The 21,548-nt window shown below is 38.5% G+C and overlaps 1 protein-coding gene across 14 annotated transcripts in view; it reads left to right on the forward strand.

Moving 5' to 3' along the window:
• auts2a (activator of transcription and developmental regulator AUTS2 a) overlaps positions 1–21,548 on the forward strand; it is a 319,096-nt gene that overhangs the window by 120,208 nt on the left and 177,340 nt on the right. For 9 of the 14 annotated variants that reach the window (XM_069184560.1, XM_069184558.1, XM_069184559.1 and 6 more), the window contains 2 exons: positions 5,925–6,026; positions 10,914–10,949. In XM_069184560.1, the coding sequence (XP_069040661.1) occupies positions 5,925–6,026; positions 10,914–10,949 (138 nt within the window). Of the gene's footprint in view, positions 1–378; positions 443–5,924; positions 6,027–10,913; positions 10,950–21,548 lie in introns of those variants that run through there. The other 5 variants (XM_069184563.1, XM_069184562.1, XM_069184564.1 and 2 more) reach the window with 2 other exon arrangements.

The following is a 21,548-nucleotide window of genomic DNA, read 5'->3' on the forward strand; positions in this document are numbered from 1 at the left end:
CATTTATTACCAGATTTAATTTGTTTTACCAGTATTGAACAAAATTATTGCTGTGAAAAACTTGTGCAGTAATAAGGTATCATTTGGCCTCGTGCACTAAAGCAGCAACCTGAACTTTAACAAAAGTAGTGGCTTGCTTTTTATCAGGATTGGGGATATAAAATAGATTGAGCTATTTATAGTTTTTTGGCACACATGCATGGGCTTCAAAGCTAGGTGCAAATAAACTCAAGTAGAAGATTACTGGTTCATTTCAATGCATTTTAGGGCCTGGCATTAATTAAAATGCCTCTCTCTAGGGTTTCACTATCCAGCTGAAAGCCGGTGATATCCAAGGTTTATATATTGGACAGAAAACGTGTCATTTACTGAAATTGTTGATGTACAATATAAGTTGCTGTTGCCATCACACCAACTGCAGCTCTCCATTGGGCCCGTTCAGGTACGTAATAAGTAGTAGTTTGGCTTTTCTCTGCTTGAACAAATTTAGGGTTAAAATAACACAGTGTTCAGTGGGTATTTTGATGGGGCTATAGGCTTATTTTATTGCTTTTCACATCAAAGAAATGGTAGAATAAATTAATCTTTAATAGTGTGGATGTTTTAGTGTGCACACTGCCAAAGAATCATGCTGACTCCTGATTGAAAACAGTTGTTAATTCTATACTTCAATAAATTCAGAATGGAAAAAACTTTTCCTAATACAGAACAGATTGAGGGAAAACAAGACCTTACTGTGTGAAAATTAATGGCAGATTCATTTACTGGTAGTTTAAATGTTTCATTAGATGTTAATGTCTTGCTGTGTTTTTAATTGTTGAGAAATTAGCCCCTGGAATATTAAAACCATCTGTTTGTTATCTTGATGAAAACAGAATATTTACCAAGTCAAGGGCTTTTAGATAAAGGCTTAGTGGAACTTAGTCATCACATTGCTTCCATTAAGAGATGATATTAAAGCTTGATGTAATGGCAACTTGGAATGTCCACAGAATGACACCATACTTGGAGTTGTAGATTTATCCCTGTTTTTATAAAGACATGTCAATAGATTTTATTTTTCCAGAAATGCCAGATGTAATTATAAGCCTAGGATATTCATGATATATGCTACACGAAATAAGAAGAGGCAGAAGAAGCAAAGGGGGAAGACTAGGAAACAGATGAAAGACAGGGTCAGCCATCTCAGTGGTGTGCAAGGGAAGACATGAGTAGAATGTACAATTGTGGTACGCGCAAGCATGCAAGTACATGCCTTGTAGGATTTCGTATTGTGTTCCCTTTGTAACCATTTACGTCTCTTCACTTTTAGAAATTTAGTTCTACAATACTCAAGACCAAAGCAGACATCTTTCTCAACCAATTCAGGGGAGAGATCGTGAAACCTTTAAAAAGGCCTATGCAAGGAGTTCTGTCCAGAACCCTGGCAACATAACAATAAGACTACTGGATACATTCTTGGTGTTCTATTGCTTTACAATAGTGCAAGATACACATTACAACGTACTGTGTTGTCTGATCCTTCAGATGTACTTGACGGGTTTCCTTCATGTCTTCACTAAAGAGCTACACATTGGGTAAATCAAATTTGTACTCCTCCTCTTCCGATCATTACTTTATCACTCAATATTCTGCCGCACAGTAAAACAAGGACATTTCCAAAGAAATTAGAACTGTCTTACATTGGATTGGAATAATAATATAGAAGCAAAATGATCTTTAATAGAGTATGTTGATGAAGTCTTTGGAGAACCCTCAATCTAACGTGCTGCAACTACAAAAGGTCTGATCTCGTAGCTAAGTAGAAAAATGGTAACATGATTTTTTCCTTTAAAGAACAGCTCTTAAGTGCCTAGATCATCAAACAGGGAAGAAAGCTCAGCTCTAGCGCCTCTCCTTTACAGACCCTGCTCTGGGATCTTGAAGCAAAGCCCTATCTCTCGTGACATGAAAAATTGAACACATGCATTTACAATTTAAAAATAATTTTAAAGGCGGTTACTGTTTTATCTTGTTGAGTCCTCAATTACACTTCCGGGGAAAAAAAATCCTTAAAAACAGACGCAACATGTGTAAAAATGCAGCACAGGACACTTAGCCTCACACTTTGCTGCAGTGCTGACGGGTTGTGCTCACCATCAGGAACTGAATGGGATTGATTTTCTCTTCCAGAGTTGAATGTGCTAAAAAGAAACACAACACATTTCCTTAAAAATGAAGAGAAAATAGTGTGAGTAAATGGTGTTCTCTTAAAATCTGGCTAATGCTAGATGTGGCAACTGGTTTGAACAAAGATCCCATTACACACCTGCTCATGCCTTTTTTTAAATAGAAAATTGTGTGAAATCATGTTTTTATGAAGCTAAGCAGGTGTGAGTGTGGTCAGTACCTGGATGCGAAACCACCTGGGAAAAACTAATGTGGCTTCAGAAAGAGGTGAAGGGCGCTCACCCTGTGGTTTGTGGGGGTCCTAATCCCCTAGCGTAGTGACGGGGATACCATGTCAAAAAGGCACCATCCTTCGGATGAAACGTAAAACCTAGGTCCTGACTTTGTGTGGTTATTAAAAATCCCAGGACATTTCTCGAATAGAGTAGGGGTGTTATCACTGTGTACTGGCCAAATTTCCCCCTGGCCTTTACCAAGGTCTCCTAATAATCCCCATCTATGGATCGGCTTCATCACTCTGTTCTCCTCTCCTCTGAGAGCTGGTGTGTGATGAGCGTACTGGTGCAGTTTGGCTGCCATCACATCACACCGGTGGTGGTGGAGGGGATCCCCATTACCTATAAAGCGCTTTGAGTGGAGTGTCCAGAAAAGCGCTATATGAGTGTAAGCAGTTATTATTATTATTTTATTATTATTATTTATTAGCTAGTGGGAGGTACTGTATACAGTCAGTTTTAGATACTGTACTAATCTGACAATAGGTTCATCGGAGTGGAAATGTTTCAAAAACAGAGTAGCATGTGATTGTTACTTTGAAAAATTAAATGTAATGTATTTTTTTGTGTGTGGCCATGTTATCGACAGGGATGGCTTGAAAATACAGCAAAGGTTCTGTTGCACTGATGTTAAACCATTATGCATGTCACAGTTAAGCACTCTTGATATCTCCCCTCATACATCTGTTCTGTCCTGTTCACATTCAGCTTCAACACCTTGTGATTTGCAAATTAAGGACTCTGCACAAGCATCCATTAATCCCAGTATTAAACATACCAAGAGACTGTACCTGTCCATGCTTGCAAAATTACCTTAAAAATATAAAGCCTTCATTAAAATAAAAATCTATACCCTATATATCTATTGAAGAAACCAAGGGACGCATTTGCAAATCAGTACATCATGGTGCTTAGTAATGCAATGCAACTAGCAAATAATCTTCTGCTTATTGAATCTGGTTTTGCCGTAAATCATTTTTATCACCTTAGCATTTACTGAAGTGTATTTGATTAAGCTTTTGCTTTTATATGATTCTTCTGTTCTTCGGAGTTAAGACTAGCATTTGTTTTGTTCATTTTCTGAAGTATATGACAAGCTTTGTTAGCCAGACACCATTTCATTTATTAACTGGGCTTTTCCTTTTATGTTATTTCCCCCTTCAGCACTAACTGAGATCCCATGCAATGAAAGCATTAAGCAGAGGAAATAAACAATGTGACATTTTTGAACATTTCACTAAAAGCAGATAATTTGGGGCAGTACAGTACTTCATATTAACTACCTGTGGTATGTTTGACCCGCTAGATTCTAGTTACAAGCAGGACAACCACACGTGTTGCATTAGTTTCAATGGCTTATGCAGTAATTATCAAATTTAAGCTTTTAAATGAATGTATAGATCAAACAAAATAATCTTTCAGTAAATCTGTGATTTACGGTATTATGAAAAAGAACAATAAGTTGTTTAATTATGACAGGCCAACATAATTATAAGAAAAAGCATTAGAAAAGTATTTCTTTGCTCTTCTTCAGCATTGCTTAGAAGAAGTTGGCGAAGAGTAAAAGATGTTATGTTGGATTATTTGAATATTTTATAGCATATGTGTATATTTACACATTCGTATCTGTTCAGTATACTGTATTGTCCCAACCTATCCTTTATATACTAAGCATTGATGCAAGTATCTTTTGTGTATGTGAGGGCAAGACATTTTCTCAGCTGTAATTAGTGCAGAGTCTGGTTTCTCTTTTGCGATTTATGCTGAGTATCTCTGCCCCCTCCCTGTGTTCCCTCAAGCTCTTCCTTGTGTGGGCTGTTGTCCCTCTGTAGCTCATCGGTAGCTCCAAGTGGTCCGTCTTTCTTATCACATTTAGCACTCAGGCGACAAAAAAGCTCAGCGCCTTTTCACCCGCGTGGAGTCCTCCGAGGGAAGGCATCCTTTCAGAGTGCTAATGGCTACAGAGAAGGACTGTTTTCGTTTTAATTATGTGTTTTACTCAAGGGCCCTTTTTTCCCTTTTTCCCCATAATTGACAGCCAGTGCCAGTAAATGGGTATATTTTCATGCCCTCATTTTTACCGCGACCTATAAAACGAAACTTGTGTGGATGCCGTGCCATGAGAGACGGCCTGTCTAGGTAAACAATCCCCTAGTGTGTTATGCTATACTCTGGTTTTTCTAATAGACGGCGTAAGGGCCGATTTACTGCTTTGCTCCATTTTTGCTATAAAGCAGTTTTTATGTGCTTTGAAATGAAGCCCAAGAGGCTTGGCAGGGATGGTCGCTTGGAAGCAGCACTGAGGAAGCTACTAAGGACATAAATCGTAACTTGGACGGCTCTCCGAGTTCCCAAGTGTCAGACATTGTTCTCCAGACTTCTGGGCTCAGATGTTTGGATCACATCCTTTCTTGTCTTTTGTAAACTGTGTCTGGAAAATGACACCTGCTGAGCTCCTGTTGTCTCTTTGGTGTGTCTGGTGGAAAATGCGGTATTTGAAGTTCCTTTATGTGCTAAGGCCCTTCTGCAGAAAGTTAAGTATAAGACTACAGAGCCTCTCTCTACTACCTAGACTAAGGCTGCCTACTCGGATAGAGTCTGGTAATAAAGCTCTGCTCAACACAGAAGATAAAGTGAAATATTTCTCTTGAGTCATTTTTATCTGTGTGTTTTTCCTTGTACTGTATTCTGAAAGACCTATGATGTAAAATGACACAAAGAATCTTTTTCACTGGAATGGTGGAATAACATGTCCTGTATGTAGAAATAAAGTTAAAATAGCCATTTCATTGTCATCCTATTAAAGTTATTACGGGGCCCGTGGTATTGTATGCAACATAATGAAATGTCACAGGAGAGTGAATTTAATTGATTGAAACCACTGGCGGTTTGTTAATTAAAATTAGGTCCCCGTTTAAAATGGGAGCCCACCTTTATAACTGCGGATGTATTTCATTCTTTTAAGACATGGAAAACTATTCAGACCTTTTCTGCCATGTTAATAAAAGGCAATAGCGATTTGATGATTTAATGTATAACTAAAGTAACTTAGTAAAGTAATCTTTATACTACATTTATTAAAAGAACATAGGAACATTAGCATTTGCTTGGCTTACATTATTATTATTGAAGAGGCTTCAGTTTAGTGTGTATAATCTCATTATGTTAAAATACGTGTATTGATCTGTGTCAAATTGATGTGTGGACTACAGTATGTATAACATGTGACATGATTATCAAATTGATATTACATTTCAATTCTGTAAGTATATACAATTAAAAAATTAAATGGTGCTAAAAAGTCAAGAGTGTTGAAGTTCATTGTGCGGTTGTTCTCAGGTGGAAGTCGTTCAGTGTGGCTGGAAACATTTGTGAAGCTGGAAACTGGCTGATCTTAGCAAGAATGAATGTGGCAGAGAGGGGCTTGTTTTCAAAGTGGGACCTCTGAGCTTGTTGACAGTCCCGTTTGTGTTTCCCTAGTTGAAGCCGGGACAGAACAACTGCAAGGACAGCGACAGTGAGAGCGTCAGCGGAGATTCCAAGCGTTCCCTGTGGAGCAGCCCCCGGGAGAGGCTCAGTGACGTAAGTGCAGCGTCTTCTAATCCCAACCGGTGCCCGCAGCTGACCCGGAGAAGATGAAGGATCTCAACCTGGCCGCCGCGCGCAAATTCCAAGCACGCTGCTGGCGTGTGGCTCTTCATTTGACAAGGCTGCGCAGTGAAAACTTGCCTTGGGGCCCCGAGTGTGAATTTTGTCATTCTTTTAATTGGGTTGGTCTACGTTTTTGATTTATTCCTGGGTAAAGGCATGCATCCAAAGAGCATCTTTCAATGTTTCTGTCTATCTAGGCATTTATGAAGTCTCAGTTCAGCATCGTCCTGGGTTGATTGGAAGTTAGTTTCTCATTTCCCATTTTTGTCACCAGTACTGGACCTGTCTTACTGTATGTGCAGAGGTGTCGCTGGCCAATGGGGCAGTTGTTGCAGTGCATGACCTTTGATTTTTAGTGGCTGGAACATAGTGGAGTAATGGCGAGTTTTGATTGAACAAGGCATTAGTGACAGAACGCAGATCGTAACTGGAAAATACTTCTGAGCAGAGCGTGAAAGAATTTTTAGAATTTTTTCAGTCTAGTTTGTTTTTGATAACACAGTTCCTTCGGGCCTGTGCCTTGGACAGTTCGCAGTCCACTTAAAAGACTAATCCATAGTTGTCGTCAATTGATTTCAGTCCCAACGCAGTGAGAGTGCTAGTACCCACTCCCTGGGCCCTGCTCTCTAAATCACTGCTGCTCCAGTAAGCCACCCATCTTTCTAGGTACGGGACCCCGGGTTAGTACATCCTGGGTGACCCCAGCAGCAAGGATATTATAGATTCTGCAAATCTGAAGGACTACCTAGAGAAAGTACTGCAAGCATGGAAACTGTAAAAGTTACATTTTGATTATTGTGTTGATTTAAAAAAATGCTTTAAGCTGCATAATGGGTTAAATGTTATGCTGAGTTTTTGTGAGTTCTTGAGTAAATTGAAGCTTTTTATGTAATTATTTGCAGTATTGCATAAGTATGCTTATGGGTATATTTCAGGCAGAACATTAGTGAGTATTACCCTGAATGGAACAAAGTAATTGGGGAGAGATTAGAACCAAGAAAAGTCTTTATAAGGAAGGTTTTTCTTTCTTGCTTAAAGAGTGTCTTTATTTTGTTGTTGTATTCGTTAATGAAGCACAAAGGTATAACAAATTCTTCCATATTTTTTTAACAAGGCAGAATCTGATCATCAACATCAGACAGTAGTAGTTATTCGGACATGTTTTTAAATCTAAAGTGTCAATCAGGACACTTATTGCTTCGTACTATTTTATTTTCTTGTATGAATCCATATCTTTATCTTTGTATTCAAGAAAAAAAATGGTGTGGACCATAAAGAATGTATAATTTCTTTCTTCTTATAAGAATTTTTTTTTTGTTTCCAAACCAGGGAGCAGTTTGAAAAGGAGACTCTACAAGATTTAGTATATTTTAAAACATATACTACAGGAAAGTTTTTTTTTTTGCCAACTTCTACCTAGTATTCTTATTGTTCATGTTGTATGAAGATGAGTTTACAAATTTCAGGATATCTCAAACAATTCTTAAGACAATATAACATGTAAGGTTTAACTGGTGCAAATTAATTTATCCTGTCGCTGTGTCACTTGCTTGGTGTTTAAAATTCAGTCAGTATTTTTTACTTTATATTTGTCCAATTTGGTATTGCTGGCTGTTTGAGAATTGGCTCTTGGGCATCAACTCCCGTACTCAGTGGAGAGAGAACGCAGCGTGGGGACATGTTTCTGTGACGCCCACCTACAGAAAGAGCTGTCATTAGATATGCTGCAAGCTTCAGTATGCCTGCGATGAGCACTAATGCCAGTTGTAGGACTGGCAGCCCTGTCTCTAAAGTCACTACCAGTGTGCAGGGGCCCTACCAGGTTTAGGAACTGGTGTCTGTCTGAAACACCAGGGGAGTCTGTTTGACTAATTTCACCCTACCCTGTGGTCAATCAGCTAATTGTGTGTCTCTGCTGGGGGGAATCCTGCTCACAGTCAGCTAATGGCATGACCCAGGCTGGAGCTGGTGAAACAGGTCTGTAAGACCAGCCCGAGCCCTGAGTGAGCTCCTTTATTGTTTAAGCTACCGAGGAGCTCTGATGATTAAAACTGACAAAAAAGCGTTCTGCCCTATGATGAGAGAAATTAAAAGAAGAAGCTAAAAGACATGTTCACTATGCTGTGTCTACAGAATATTCTTCACTATGGTGTTTTTTTAACATAAGTCTGCAGGACGTCATTGAAATGAATGTATTTTTATCTGCCTTTAATGTCTTGAGAATGATACCATGTCCTTGTGTCAGTACTCTGATGGCTGGTTGATGGTGCAGATTAAGCATTTACAGATTAATTACAGAGGCCGATTTGTGTCAATTTTAAATGCTGCTTATAAGTTTTAAAAAAAAACCTGATGAAGTCTCTTTATCAGTCGCAGGTTTAAAGATTTTGTCTGCCTCCTGACATGTGCAGTGTACTGAATTGAAAAAAGACAATGGTCTGCATGAACCCTGACAAGCCGAACTGCCTCCACATTTTGCATTGTGTACAGAGTCTTGAGAGGAGCAATCAAATTTCTCTCCTAATTAAAGCTGTCAGTTGGAAGGCGAGCCAATCGCCGAAAAAACACTGCATAACAAATGAAGCAAAATGATTCTGTGTGTAGCTATAGGACGCTTCACCAGGCGTGAAATTAAATAAGTAATTTGATGTTGACATCAGAAATTGAAATGATACCCACTGCTCTTCATCCCAACAAACCTGCATAGACAGTAACCAAGATAAACATGAAACAGTGAATCCCCCAGAATAATGTACAATAGCTGTGTCAAACCAACATAAGTGCCCCAGCTCTGACCCAGAAAATGTAATTTCCTTCACTGCAAAGTACACAAACAGGTATGTTAGGGGCTGTGATTAAAGAAGATTAAAACTGCAGGCCCATGTGATGTCATGTAGTTTTCAACAAGTGTTACTAAGGTTTACATCTTTTGGCATTTAAGGCGCACATTCAAAAGAGTGAAGCTTGGGTCACGAGCTCTGTTGAAATGTATCTAAGATAATCCGACCATCATTATGCTTAAAACTGGTTCGGTTTAGATAGGTACAAAGAAGATCATATTCATGTTTTGGAATAATCATTTCACAGGAATTTCCCAGAAATATTAACTGCAGTTTGTAGTATGAAGAAACCTGTAAAAATAGAATCGAATGTCAGCGTCTTTACTGTAGATTTCACGTTTGTAAAAGATAGTTTCCCCAGTATTTGCTTGAATTAATTCAGTTTGGTTATAGGTTCTCAGGAATGAACTTTCCTTTGTTTTCCTTATAGGAATATTTACAACCTTTTCACTGCAGGAGGTCTTTGATTGGGCGAGCGGAGAGATCTTATATCTAAAGGCTGTTTTTACACAGTGTTGCAGTAAAGAGTTCAGTGTGATGCTAAAGAGGACTATTAGCAGCCCAACACTGCGCACAATACAACATTGAAGACTGCATTAAAAAATACTTAACACGTTAGAGATAGGTGTCAGTTTTCAATTTGAAGCGAAATCCCCTGTCCTGGCGGATGGACTGTGACCCCCAGGGTGGTGTGGGCGCCAAACTAGTGAAAATAATTTTCAGCCATTTAAAAAAAGAGCGTGACCCCATTTGCACTGCATGTCTTATAAAATGATGCTTTCTCCTCCATGGACAATGCAGAGAAATCAGAAGCACACTTCCAAGCGAAGGTAACAATCTCTGAATGCTTGGACAGGAAAATAATAGAGTAGCCAGACCTGTTCAGAATCAATTTCAAATTTAAAAAAAGAGAGAAACTGGGGAAGATATATGGACAAAAAAAATCATATCTTTGTGTGAGTGTAGTTGTTTAATGGGCAGGAGAAGTCTAATTTCATTTTGCTGTCCTTTATGTAAACCTCTTTTCATGGGATAAAGAGAATTGTTTGTGGTAACAGGGAGCATGCTACACGAGGCAGATCACTATACAACTACAACACTCAGTCCAGTCAGGTGAAGAAGTATTTATCCAGTATTGTAGCACTTTACAAGGCCCCACCTCGTGTGGATGAGATGACCCTTTCTCCTGCTACACGATGGCAGGGAAGGTTGTCAAGATCTACAATAGGTCTGCGCACTGGTAGGACACAGTAATGAGCAATCCCAGCCATTTGTTAGACATGAACAGAGTGCTAATGATGTTTTCTAAATGTTTCCCTTCCATCCTCGGCCTTTGACACTTCAGGACTACAACAGGCAAGCCCTTATCGTCCCCTTTCCTCCTGTGACTGAGAGGGGAGCAGGGAGCCCCAAAACTTATCCCAACCTTTCCATCTCCCTTAAGAGTTTTTTTTTTCCAGCCCACTAATTAAGTTTACAAATTGCCTCATTTTTCTTTGCCAACCTGCTCCGGATCTTTGGAAGCGGAATAAATTGGCAGTCGTGCTGTATGGATAAAAGTCAGAAGTGTCCTTTTCAAGAGTGTTTGAAGGTGGTGCTCTCTTCTCCCTCACATGCCCCTCTGTAAGCACCAAAACGCAGGTGGCAGGAGACCTGGGCACTGAATGTCAGCGAGCTGGGGAAGCTGGAATGAATCAGCTGTGTTTAGTCCCTTCAGCAGGGTAAAATGCCATCATTATCCAGCTGCCTATCAAATAAATTGGCAATTATAGGCTTGAAATTCAGTAAATAGCACGTTACCTTCCTAGAGTTGATGAGAGACACACTAACCGCCCAAGAGTGTTTGGTGTCAGAGCCGCCCGTCAGCATCAGGCTAGTGATGAAAAACATGAAGAGAGCTGATAATGAACACGCCAAGATGGAAAAATAATAAATATGATCACTAATTTCCCACCATCTCCCTTGTGTTCTCTTACAGAGCTCCGCTTCTTCCAGCTTGGGTACAGGCTACTTTGTAAGTATGCTAAACATGCAGCAGCCTATTAGTCACAGAAAAAAAAGCACACTGCTAACTGCATTCCCAGGGGATTTTGATAGATGTGTCATGCGTGCTTCCGTAGGAAGTGTGGTATGGGGAATAAGATCACCCACAGCAAAATGCAAAGGAATCATTTATTTAATTGGGAATCACAATTGTTGTGAAAGTGCTGTTTTAGTTCCATGTACTGTGTGTTTGCAAGCTTGAGCTGACAAATTATCCAAGAATATACAAATGTAGAAAATATTATATATAGGTATTATGTTGCACACAAGGTGGGAGAGGTACCTACTGTACCATAGATGAGAAAAGACACATTCATGGTCTGTTAGAATACTTACATAACAGACTAGCTCACATTATGAAACTTGGAAGTGAAATGTTGCATTATGAAGGTGAGCTGCCATAAAACATTGGAGCAGAAGCATATTTGAAAGCAGTAAAAATAGCACAATCTTTCATTTCTTTATTCCTTACATTGAGAAGGCATTCAGGAAATGAAGGAGTGAAAAAAAGCTGTTCTCCTTCAGGGCCACTTCAATAAATAGTCCTGTTGTAACTGGAAAACTTTTCACATTCAGTAAGACCAAGGCAGAAACATTCCGGGAATTCGGTTATGGCCTATAATTGAAGTACCCACCTTGTCTTGTTTCATTATAGCTTTGACCTCAGCACAGTTATCTGTGGGTTGTAATTACCACTTCACTGTGTGCATGAAATTTGTTCTACATGTTGTAAAGCAATTTGAGTTCTCGATTACTGCCATTAAAGCAGTTTCATACTGTGTGTAATATTATTTTCGCGTTTAAGAGCGTCATTTGATTAAGTTGCAGTTAAAAGATTAAATTACCGATGTTTATTCTTTTTAAGGACAAATCGCCAAATGTATATAATTTTTATTCACTTAAAAGTTCCCAACCGAATTTGTTAGAAAAATGTTGAACAGTGAGTAATGTTCAAGGTTTTGTTTTTTTGAAGACCGTAGTGCATACAGTATTATATTCCCACAGTTGGATAAAATGCATGAGTTTTGTTTTAAAAGTATCCTAGAATTGAAATAATTGATGTAATATTAAGGTCAGTGTTCCCTGCAAGTGGAGTTATTCTGGTCAATTTGCTCTGATACACTATGTAAGACGTAATTGCTCTTATCAATAACCTAGTTTCCTTTCTTCACAATTTGAATTTTTCCTTGTTAGCGAGTAGCAAATGAATATAAAATGAAGAAAGTTACACCTATAATTAGCTCATTATCACTGTTTCAGTTTTGAAGAAAAAAAAACACAAGTTTTTTATTTAATAAGCCAGTTCCAAGTTTCTGCTGGCATGTACGCATATATCAATTCCAAATGAGTAAAGTCTTGATTTCCTCACTGATTAATGATAACAGTTTTAATTGCCAGTGCATCCCTTTGACCCTTTGTGATTCCTTTGCTCCAGTTTTGTAAATAGCTCTCTTGTCAAACTTTTTTCGCATTTTCATGTGATTTCCCAAATGTCATCAGCTGCAATTACTGGTGAATGACCAATATCTATTACAATTTACAATGATCTTTGGAACCTGTCCCAATTCTGTTTCCATTTCAAATCAAAACTAATACTGCAGTTTGCAACATACATGCAGGAATAATACTAGATTGCATGTAATAAGATACGTTAAGAAGATATGCTAAAGAAAACTGATGCATCTTTTGAAAATAATTCCACTGTTTGATGGATGAAATACACTTTTGAAATTTTAGCTCTTGAGGTCTGGTGAAGGACTATATTACACCGGTTGTTAGAGATTTTTTTAGGATCTCATCAATTATATAGCTCCTCACTGCTAATGCCAGAGGACAAAATGCTCAAAGTTTAAAATACAATAAATTGAATTAGTTCATTGAGCCAAAGCTCTGTTCTCATGTAATTGGGCAGAGAGCGCGGCCTGCCTCACTAAATTCGAAGACATTTACCTCCCACTGCTTTTCAATTCAAACCTTTGATGAACATATTCCCACTTCTTCTTTAAAGTGGACATCCAGCTGTCTTCCCCGACTAAACTGAGGTGTCAAAAACAGATCCTGACAATTTGTGACACAGCGGTCTAGCTGAATTACTGCTTGTCAGTGTCATCCTGTCATTTCCTGACGCGTAAGTGTCCGTCAGAGAGACATTGCTGCCCCTGTGGAAAATTTTTCGAAGGCACCAGAGAACATTTTGGTAAAAGTTTTAATATGCTTCTGGATGGATCTAATAATAAAAATGTAATATTGTTTTCAAAACCGTACCATAATGGTCCACAGAGGTCCCTAAACCCCTTCCATATTTAAAAGGACGGCAGGATTCTGATTCAATATTTCATTTGTCTCCCATTGATTCAGAATTTAATTATCTCTTTATATCATAAAAGACATAACAGAAGCTGCTGTTCCCATTGTATGTGTTGCATCTTTTAGCTGCTGCCTCTTCATTGTTTTTCTCTGTATCACATAAGGGGTGAAAAAGAAGTCCTGTTGTTTTGTCTTCATGGTTTTGTGCAGTATCTGAAAGAAATATTTAGCCTATAGATTGCTTCTAGGATTTCAGGATAGAGTTGCTTAAGAAAGTTTCGGAACTGGAGGAAATCCTGTAGCGCATTTTGTTTGTTGCTAGTCTGGTGATCCAAAAGTCCACTGATGTTGCACCTTTGATGCGTCTTCATAAAACATGTCCCACAGCATGGCTACCTTACTTTAATTTTCACGCACCAAAAGATCTATGCAGTAAAGAAGCATCTCTTATTCTCAGAACCAGGCCTGCCATATTTAATTGTCTTTCTTGACCTGTTTCCGGTTTCTCTATGTTGTGGTTGAAGGGGTTGGTCCGGTTGTCTTTTCTTCTCTCCTCCATGGGTTTTTTACGGGATCTCTTCTGCGAAGGGAATCCTACCTAATTTTTGCACTCCTTGTCCCGCAACACCACCACATTTCTCGTTGAATAACTTGAAGATTTGGAATGCGGTTCATCCTAAGGAATCAAATATTGCTCCACGTTTGGTTGCTGTAGCAAGGACAGCATGTGGTTGCCGCGGCAACCGGAGAGCATGTAGGAACTAGTTATTTGGAGGCTGACAGATTCGTTCTTCACAGTGGGCAGACAGCACTACCCGATGGGAATGACATCTTCCCCTCACACACCTCACACGTACTCCCCCACCAAAAAAAAAAAAAATACCATCCTAGCAGGAGCATGTCCTTCAACTACAATGCCTTCACAGGGATGCACTTAGTCCCAGGCTGTGTACCAGACAAAATGCAATCCTGCTCTCCAGGAGCTCATCACTGGCTCAGTGTTACAAGGATGATTACCCACAACCTCTGGCTGAGTATCATTTCTTCTTCGTGCCCAACAAATCCTCATGACCAGTTTTTTTTTTAACTTGAATTCTGAAAAGATTCGACGTTTCATTCCTTGTCTTTCAGTAAAACAGTAATATTTAGTGCTGTAATATATAGTAAACCTAAATAATGTTGTTTCTAAAATGCAAAAAATCGTTATAAGGTATCATAGGTAGCATAGGTTGTGCAGGAGACATTTCACCGCAGAAATATTTCAATGTGATCTGCTTGCAGAGCTCACAAGTAAGTAGTATTTGTCAACAAAATTGTCTCAAAATCAAGAGTAATATTTCTGTTGGATTCAAAGAGATGTATTCACAAGCCTGCTCATTTGCAATGTCATAGTGCTGCTTCACCTCACTGCATGTTTTTGTTGCCTCGTTCTGAATCGCAAAACATGGCACTGCGCATACCTGGAAATGGTCTATTTTGTGTTGGAAATCAGATTTTACACCTTACTGTGCTTATTTTACTTTCATTGTGGTTTGAAATGCATTTATTAATGCAGATTCTTTGTAACCTCGAAATCTAAAAATAGCTTTGCAGTTCCCCTTTGCAGACAGGGCAGGGCTGCACCCTGGATGGGATGCCAGTCGATTGCAGGGTACATACATATAGGGGGCAATTTAGAGATACCAGTTTGATAGCTTGGGCAGCATGTCTTTGGACTGTGGGAAGTAACTAGAGTACACAGAGAAAACTTATGCGAACACAGGAAGAACATGCAAACTCCACACGGACAGAGCCAGGTTTGAATTCAGGGCCCCGTTTCTCTGAAGCAAAAGCCATATAAATGGCATAAATAAAAGGAGAAAATGGGCATCTTTAAATCATTTTTGTCAATTTTAAACTATGCTAAGTGAAATAATTAAATCCACCAGTGATATTTGATTCTACAAACAGTTTTGTGAACACGTGCAAAATTGCAAACTGTAAGGGTTAATATAATGTTTATTTTTTGTAGAAGTCTTGAAAAGGTTTCCGTTTTATCGTAAAACATGATACAGGAAGTTGCTTTCTCTTTTGAAAGGACATGTACTTATTTAAAGCATGTGCATCTGACAGGATTATTGTGTAAGGCTTAGATGTCACATCACTTATATTTCAGAGCTCAGTGCAATTTTTCTAAACCGCGAGGCAACATCCAAAAAACATGGCTCGGAATTAGAGTTTCAGAAGATTATTATATAGACTTTATTTCCCTCAGGTCATGAGCTTTAGTCAAATTTGGAAGGAGAATAAAATTGCCAACAGTGAAAAGCAGACAGAAAGGTATGAGTTCATGAGCAGAGAAATAACATTTTCATTTGTTCTTTCCCCATGGGAAAAATTCAGCATTCCGGTAAATGGAGACAGTTATAAGAAATGAATTTTTGTCAGTGGGGATGTGGTTTTAAGGCTCACTTATCCATTGGCAATCTAGATTTCAAACCCCAGGAATCGGAGAAATTGCTACAGAATTTAGTCTTTATGACATACAAGTATTTTGTCTGCAGTATTTCTCAAGGATTGTGTCAGCTCAGTTTACCTCATTTGTTTTTTTCACCGAATGTTATGTTTACAGTGTTTGTAATTTATTTACATTGTAATCTGTATTACATGTTATATATTCATTACAATGCCAATCTTCTGGGATTTAGCACTTTTTCTGTACTTAACCAGTACCAATAATAAGAGTACTTTTCTCTTTGTGTCGGGTATTATTTTCAGTTTATGCCTCACTGAAGTCATTGCATGTGTCAGTGGGATAAAATATGCAGTCTTTACATATAATACAGTACTGTATCTCTTTCTCCTCGTCTCCTGTCCTCACTCCCTCTCCAGCTCCATTTCCCTGCCCTTCCTCTCCCTCTATAAATTACAGCACTGAAGTAAGAGAGCGGTTAAGCTACTAAAATGAAAACATCAGTTTTGTTTGCATGGTCATGTATTCAGATCTCATTTAGCTTTCATTTATTTATTTTCCTGAAATGAAGATTAGAGGAATTATTGTAAATAGCGTGGCAGGAAATGGTGTTTTTTGTATAGCCGAAATTGCCTAACAGCTAAGTCAGGATGTCTGATTTTAGTTTTTTTCCCAAAACTAAGCTCTGGAATCCTAATTGAGAGACAAAAGTTATTTATTGAAACTGATTAATTAGGAGTGTAAAGGTCATCGTTATCTAGAAAACTTCAAAATTTAGCAACAAACATTTCATGATTACCGATGAGGGAGTGTTCCTGTGCATGAACATCTAAAACTATTTAAAAAATAATTTTGCCTTACGTTTCATAAGAAATATTTTAAAATATGCCAAATATCAATGTTTTGCCAGCATTCTTAAAATTAAAACAGCATTTAAAACAGTTCAGTTTTAAATACGTTTTTAAAATCCAAAGATCCAAAGTTCATTATTCTTAATGTTGTTATTAAATTATGAAAGCTCATTTTTATTTATTCTGTAAGCAGTAAAACTCTGATAGATGCAGAAATGCAAGCTGTATATGAAGCATATATGGTATTTTAGGTATATGTTTTAATCAAACTAAGCATAACCATAAATATGCACTCAGACTGGCATTTATAGTGTTAGTACTAAAAAAAACCTCAAAAACATGAAATGAATTGAATTTTCTCAGTTTAGGGATTTATTTGTTTGTGTAAAACCGGCTTTATCTTATCCTCTTGCACACAGAGGTCTCATCTACTTGTATTCCTCATTTGCTGATTATTGATATTGCCCCAGAAATTGAATAAGTATATGCAATAAGAGGATTAATGCTTCCAAAGAAGCACATAACCCATTTATTCATCATTGATGAGATGCACTGAGCCTTTTATGGTCTTGGCTTGATTTACATAGACAAATCCTATCTTTAGGTTTATAACTTGTAAATAAAAGAGGAACAGAGATTAATCGAGTGTAATCCATATAATGTAAGGACAGCATCTGAGTGGGCTTTGCTGGACTTGGGCTCATCAGAGCACTTGGCAGTGTTGTTTATTACCCGTGTGAGTGATAACATTGCAGAAATGTCAAACTTATGTAGTCACATTGTTCCCCCTTGACAAGTAGCTTGTGTAATGTGGCTCAAGAAAATTCCACTTTAACTCTCCTGATCTCTGTTACTAGCCTCCATGACTTGTTAGTCCCCTGTCCCTCTTTCTGTACTGATAACTGTTTGGCAGGTTTTGTTGAATTACGGTTGTACAGTGTTTGACCTCCTCACCTCCAGTCTCATTAAGACTGGGCAAGGAGGGGGTTCTGGGCTGATTCCAGAAATAAAGGGACTGAATGTTTGATTTTGTTTCTTTTCTTTCTTTCCAAGTTCTTTTACAGCAGCAGTTAAAATAGCTCCAGCCTTCTGTCTGTTTAATTTGCCCAAGCAGGAGAAGTGCACAGCCAGGGTTGTGCATTCCAAATTTGGGCCTTGCAGTAACTGATGGACGGTTCAACTGGGCACGGCACTGTTAGAGATTTGTGAGGATTAACCTCTTGGTGGCCTCTAGTGAGGGGATAAGGCAGGCCAGGAAGAGAGGAATTAGCCAGGCTAAGGAGAACATCTAATTCAAAGCCTGAGCCAATTACTGTCTTATTTCTTACTCAGATCAATGTGTTAAGGCAACTAGACATGCTCCAAGCAAAGCAGAGTTGATAAATTCTCCAAGCAGCAAACTTCCTGGGCAGGAGGGCTCTTTACAATGGGACGTGAAATGTGGTATGTGTAATAATTGTAAGCTTCTTTTAGGATGAGACTAGATATGAGCTTTGATTGTTCTAGGCCCTAATAGAATACATTCAGTTATGCACTTCCAATCTCAAGTACTGTGCCAAGGTTATGGATACAGTAGTTAATTATAGTTATAATTTTAAATGTGATTAATTAATGCTGTGGGTATAAGTGGCTAAAAAGGTACTACAACGACAAAGGACTTTAATTGGTGCAAAACATAATGCATGCAATGCCACTCCTAAACACCTGCAGAGTAGGTCTGAGTACAACCCTTCGTGGTTAATTTAGTTCATTGTTAATTTTCTTGTCAATTAGGAGAAAAGCAAATGTTTGACACTTTTTAGATGTAATTAGAAAGAATAATTAACCTTAATGTGTACCCCTCAAACAGCAGACGGTAAAAAAAGTAAATTATGAGACTGATGTCGAGTGTGTTTCTGAATGAGTTGTGGGTTAAAGGTGTGCTACACATAAATGGGACACGTTATTACATCTTTAGAACTGTGTCATTTTAAGGTGTTATTTAAATGGATGAAATATTGTCTTATAATACAAAATGTGTATAATTAATGACTTTGTGACTTCAATATTTTATTTTTACAGGAATTGATCAATTCTAAATGAGAAATATTTTAGGTTATGCGCACAAATGTTAAGTTATTCTGGTTAATATTTTGGCTGAGGGTTGCGAGCTCTCTGTAGTTAACCTCACTAAATTTTAAGAAAGAGATACCAATAAATGAATTTATTAATGGGCCTAACAGATGATTGTTTACATTATTATTTTTCTTCCTCCTTTATTTCCAAATGCCTTTGAAACTCCAGCCCCCCACAGTGAAAACGACTGCAGGATTGCAGAGTGAAAGTTAAGCTGACACGTCACATCATTTGGCCGCCATATTGGGCTTTTCTGTGAGGAATTTTGAAAACTATTGATCTCTGAAATCAAATGTTGTAAACGTCTGAGATTTGGTGGGCTATTTAATGCCACGTCTGTGATGGCAACTCCAATCTATGACACGTTAATTGGGTACATATTTTGGCTGCCATCTTGGATTTGTCAAGTAATGACTTCACCCAGTCCATGAAGTTGAGTGAACTGAAATACGGTATACAAAAAGTAGGTTGTCAGTGTTGTTGATAGCAAGTAACTGTCTTAAAATTAATGGCTATGGTGAGCTGATTGAATCAAATGCATAATTTGTGTATACAATTAAATTTTCTTTGAATGGTTAAGTGTGCCAGATTCATGATACTTCCTGTAGTCCAAGATCTCACATGGATCTAAAGTGTGGAAATGAAGTTCATCAGTCACATGGGTTGGTCATATGGGATGGTTTTCACAAGTTTTAAAACTCATCATCTTTGAACCCTATAAAAGTACAGATATGAAACTTGCTGCTCAGGGCTACCTCATATAGAAGACTTAGATTTTTAAGACAGTTGTATTTGTCAGACTATTTGGGCTGCATTTTGGATTTGTGTGTCAAGTCTTCTTTTTGTATGCTTTGGGAGTTGATATACCTGTACATGGCCATGGTTTCCCTCTAAATATTATTTCAAGCAATTTGCTTAAAATTAAAAAACATGCCCACTTTAAGCCAATCAGATTTCAGGTTTACTTAAAAGGCGTATCTTTGCATATGTTACAACATCTATCTATAATAGAGTCACAGAGAAATAGTGGCCTATGGGAATTATCATTCGAACTGAATAAAGCTGATTGGTGTATGGCTGCCTAATCATGTGACCACATGTGACCTGTCAATGAACACTTAGCTTGCCACTCCGTAATGAATTTTAATAGTATTGTGGTCTCTGTTGAGCACAAGTACAAACCTTTAAGTGGTCTAGCAAAAGAATGAACTTGCCCAGAATGAACTTGCCCCTGACCTCTGACCTTTCCTAAAGGCCATAGGTTTTTGACAGCTTACAGAGCACAGAAGGGGTCGTTGTTATAATGGAACGTATATTGGAAACCGTACGTGCTCCTTCAAAAATATCCTTATTAGTGTCCTTTGGCTTCTCTTTAAAGGTCAAATGCAAATCGGGGTGTAAGTCATTAGAGGGTGAAAATAGGTTTATGGTTATTTTGGAACACACAGAGGAACTCGTACATGCTCTACTAAAAACGTTGCCTGTGAAGAGGAATATACCAGCTTGTTCAACAATTAAATGTGGCTATATTGTTATGATTGATCTTGTGATAGCAATATTACAGTACTTTGTATTACAGTACACCCTGGACAGGACACCTGTCCATCGCAGGGCACACACAGAGACTAATGTGCTATAGGGAAGGCACACACCTACAGTACCTACCTACCAGCGTGTCTTTGGACTGTAAGAGGAAACCAGAGCACATGGAGGGAACCCAAGTGAACATAGGGACAACATACAAACTCCACACATATAGCACCCCAGGAATTGAACCCAGGGCTCTTGAAATTTCATAATACAAAGGAATCTGTCAAAGAAATAATGAAGAAGAAATATTGTCTGTTTACACCTTCAAGCAATTCTGTTACATGCCACATGGTTGCGTTACTGCAGTGCGAATCTATGTTCCATGGACCCGACTGCCAAAAGAAAGCGAGCCCCTGGGTTTTCAGACAGAGGCAACGCTGAGAGCACAGCCTGTTGAGAATTCTATGTCTCTTGCTGACCATCTGCCTCTTTAAAGGGAAAGCCGGAGCGTTAGCAGCAATAAAATGTGTTCTCTCGCGTCACCTAGTCTTGTCGCGAGCCTGCATGCCGCATGATGGATTTGCCATCCAGTATGGTCTTCCACAGTCAAACGTTCTTAAAGTTCCGCGGCTCAAGACTGCACACCAAGACAGAGCAGGAGTTTTTTGGCTACATTAAGATCGTCATCCATCCAAGGAGACTTAATGAGTAAGAAGGCAATTGCAGCTCTAGGAAAGGGCTGGCAGTAGGTGGTAGTGAAGGCACAGTGGAGGGAGTTTAACAGGCACTGCTGTGGGGTGAGCACAGTCTCCTCAGTGCTGACTAGATTAGGTTTTAGGGGGCAGAGCGGCAGTCTGTTTGGAAAAATATCACAGCCCATTAGTTAGGAGCAATGAAATGGAGACAACTTCAGGGACTCCATTAAGCACGCTGTGTTTAGGCAGACAGCGTCCCTTGGCGTTGAGTGCTATTCTGGAAGGATTGTGCACAGAGAAATAATTGGACTGGGGAAATCAACTGAGTTTCAGTGGCCCTGATGGGGGTTTCAGACAGAAAATGAGAACACAGTTCTTTTTGTGTGTGTGTATGTGTTAGCATAAAGGCTATTTGAAATACAAGAATAAAAATATCTGGTTTTGATATGTTTTCAGAATTAAGAAATATATTTGCTTCTGTATTACAATTGACTCCATATTTAAATGACATGGAAATTGAGGGGGTGCATACCCAGTAGCTTGAAGGATATTTATAAAATGTATTTGTGTTTTTTTGAAAAATTCATTACATATCTTATGTATGTGTTTTCTGCTAAAGA

Source organism: Lepisosteus oculatus, chromosome 26 (assembly GCF_040954835.1).
Source record: "Lepisosteus oculatus isolate fLepOcu1 chromosome 26, fLepOcu1.hap2, whole genome shotgun sequence".
In the NCBI taxonomy this organism is placed as follows: Eukaryota; Metazoa; Chordata; class Actinopteri; order Semionotiformes; family Lepisosteidae; genus Lepisosteus; species Lepisosteus oculatus.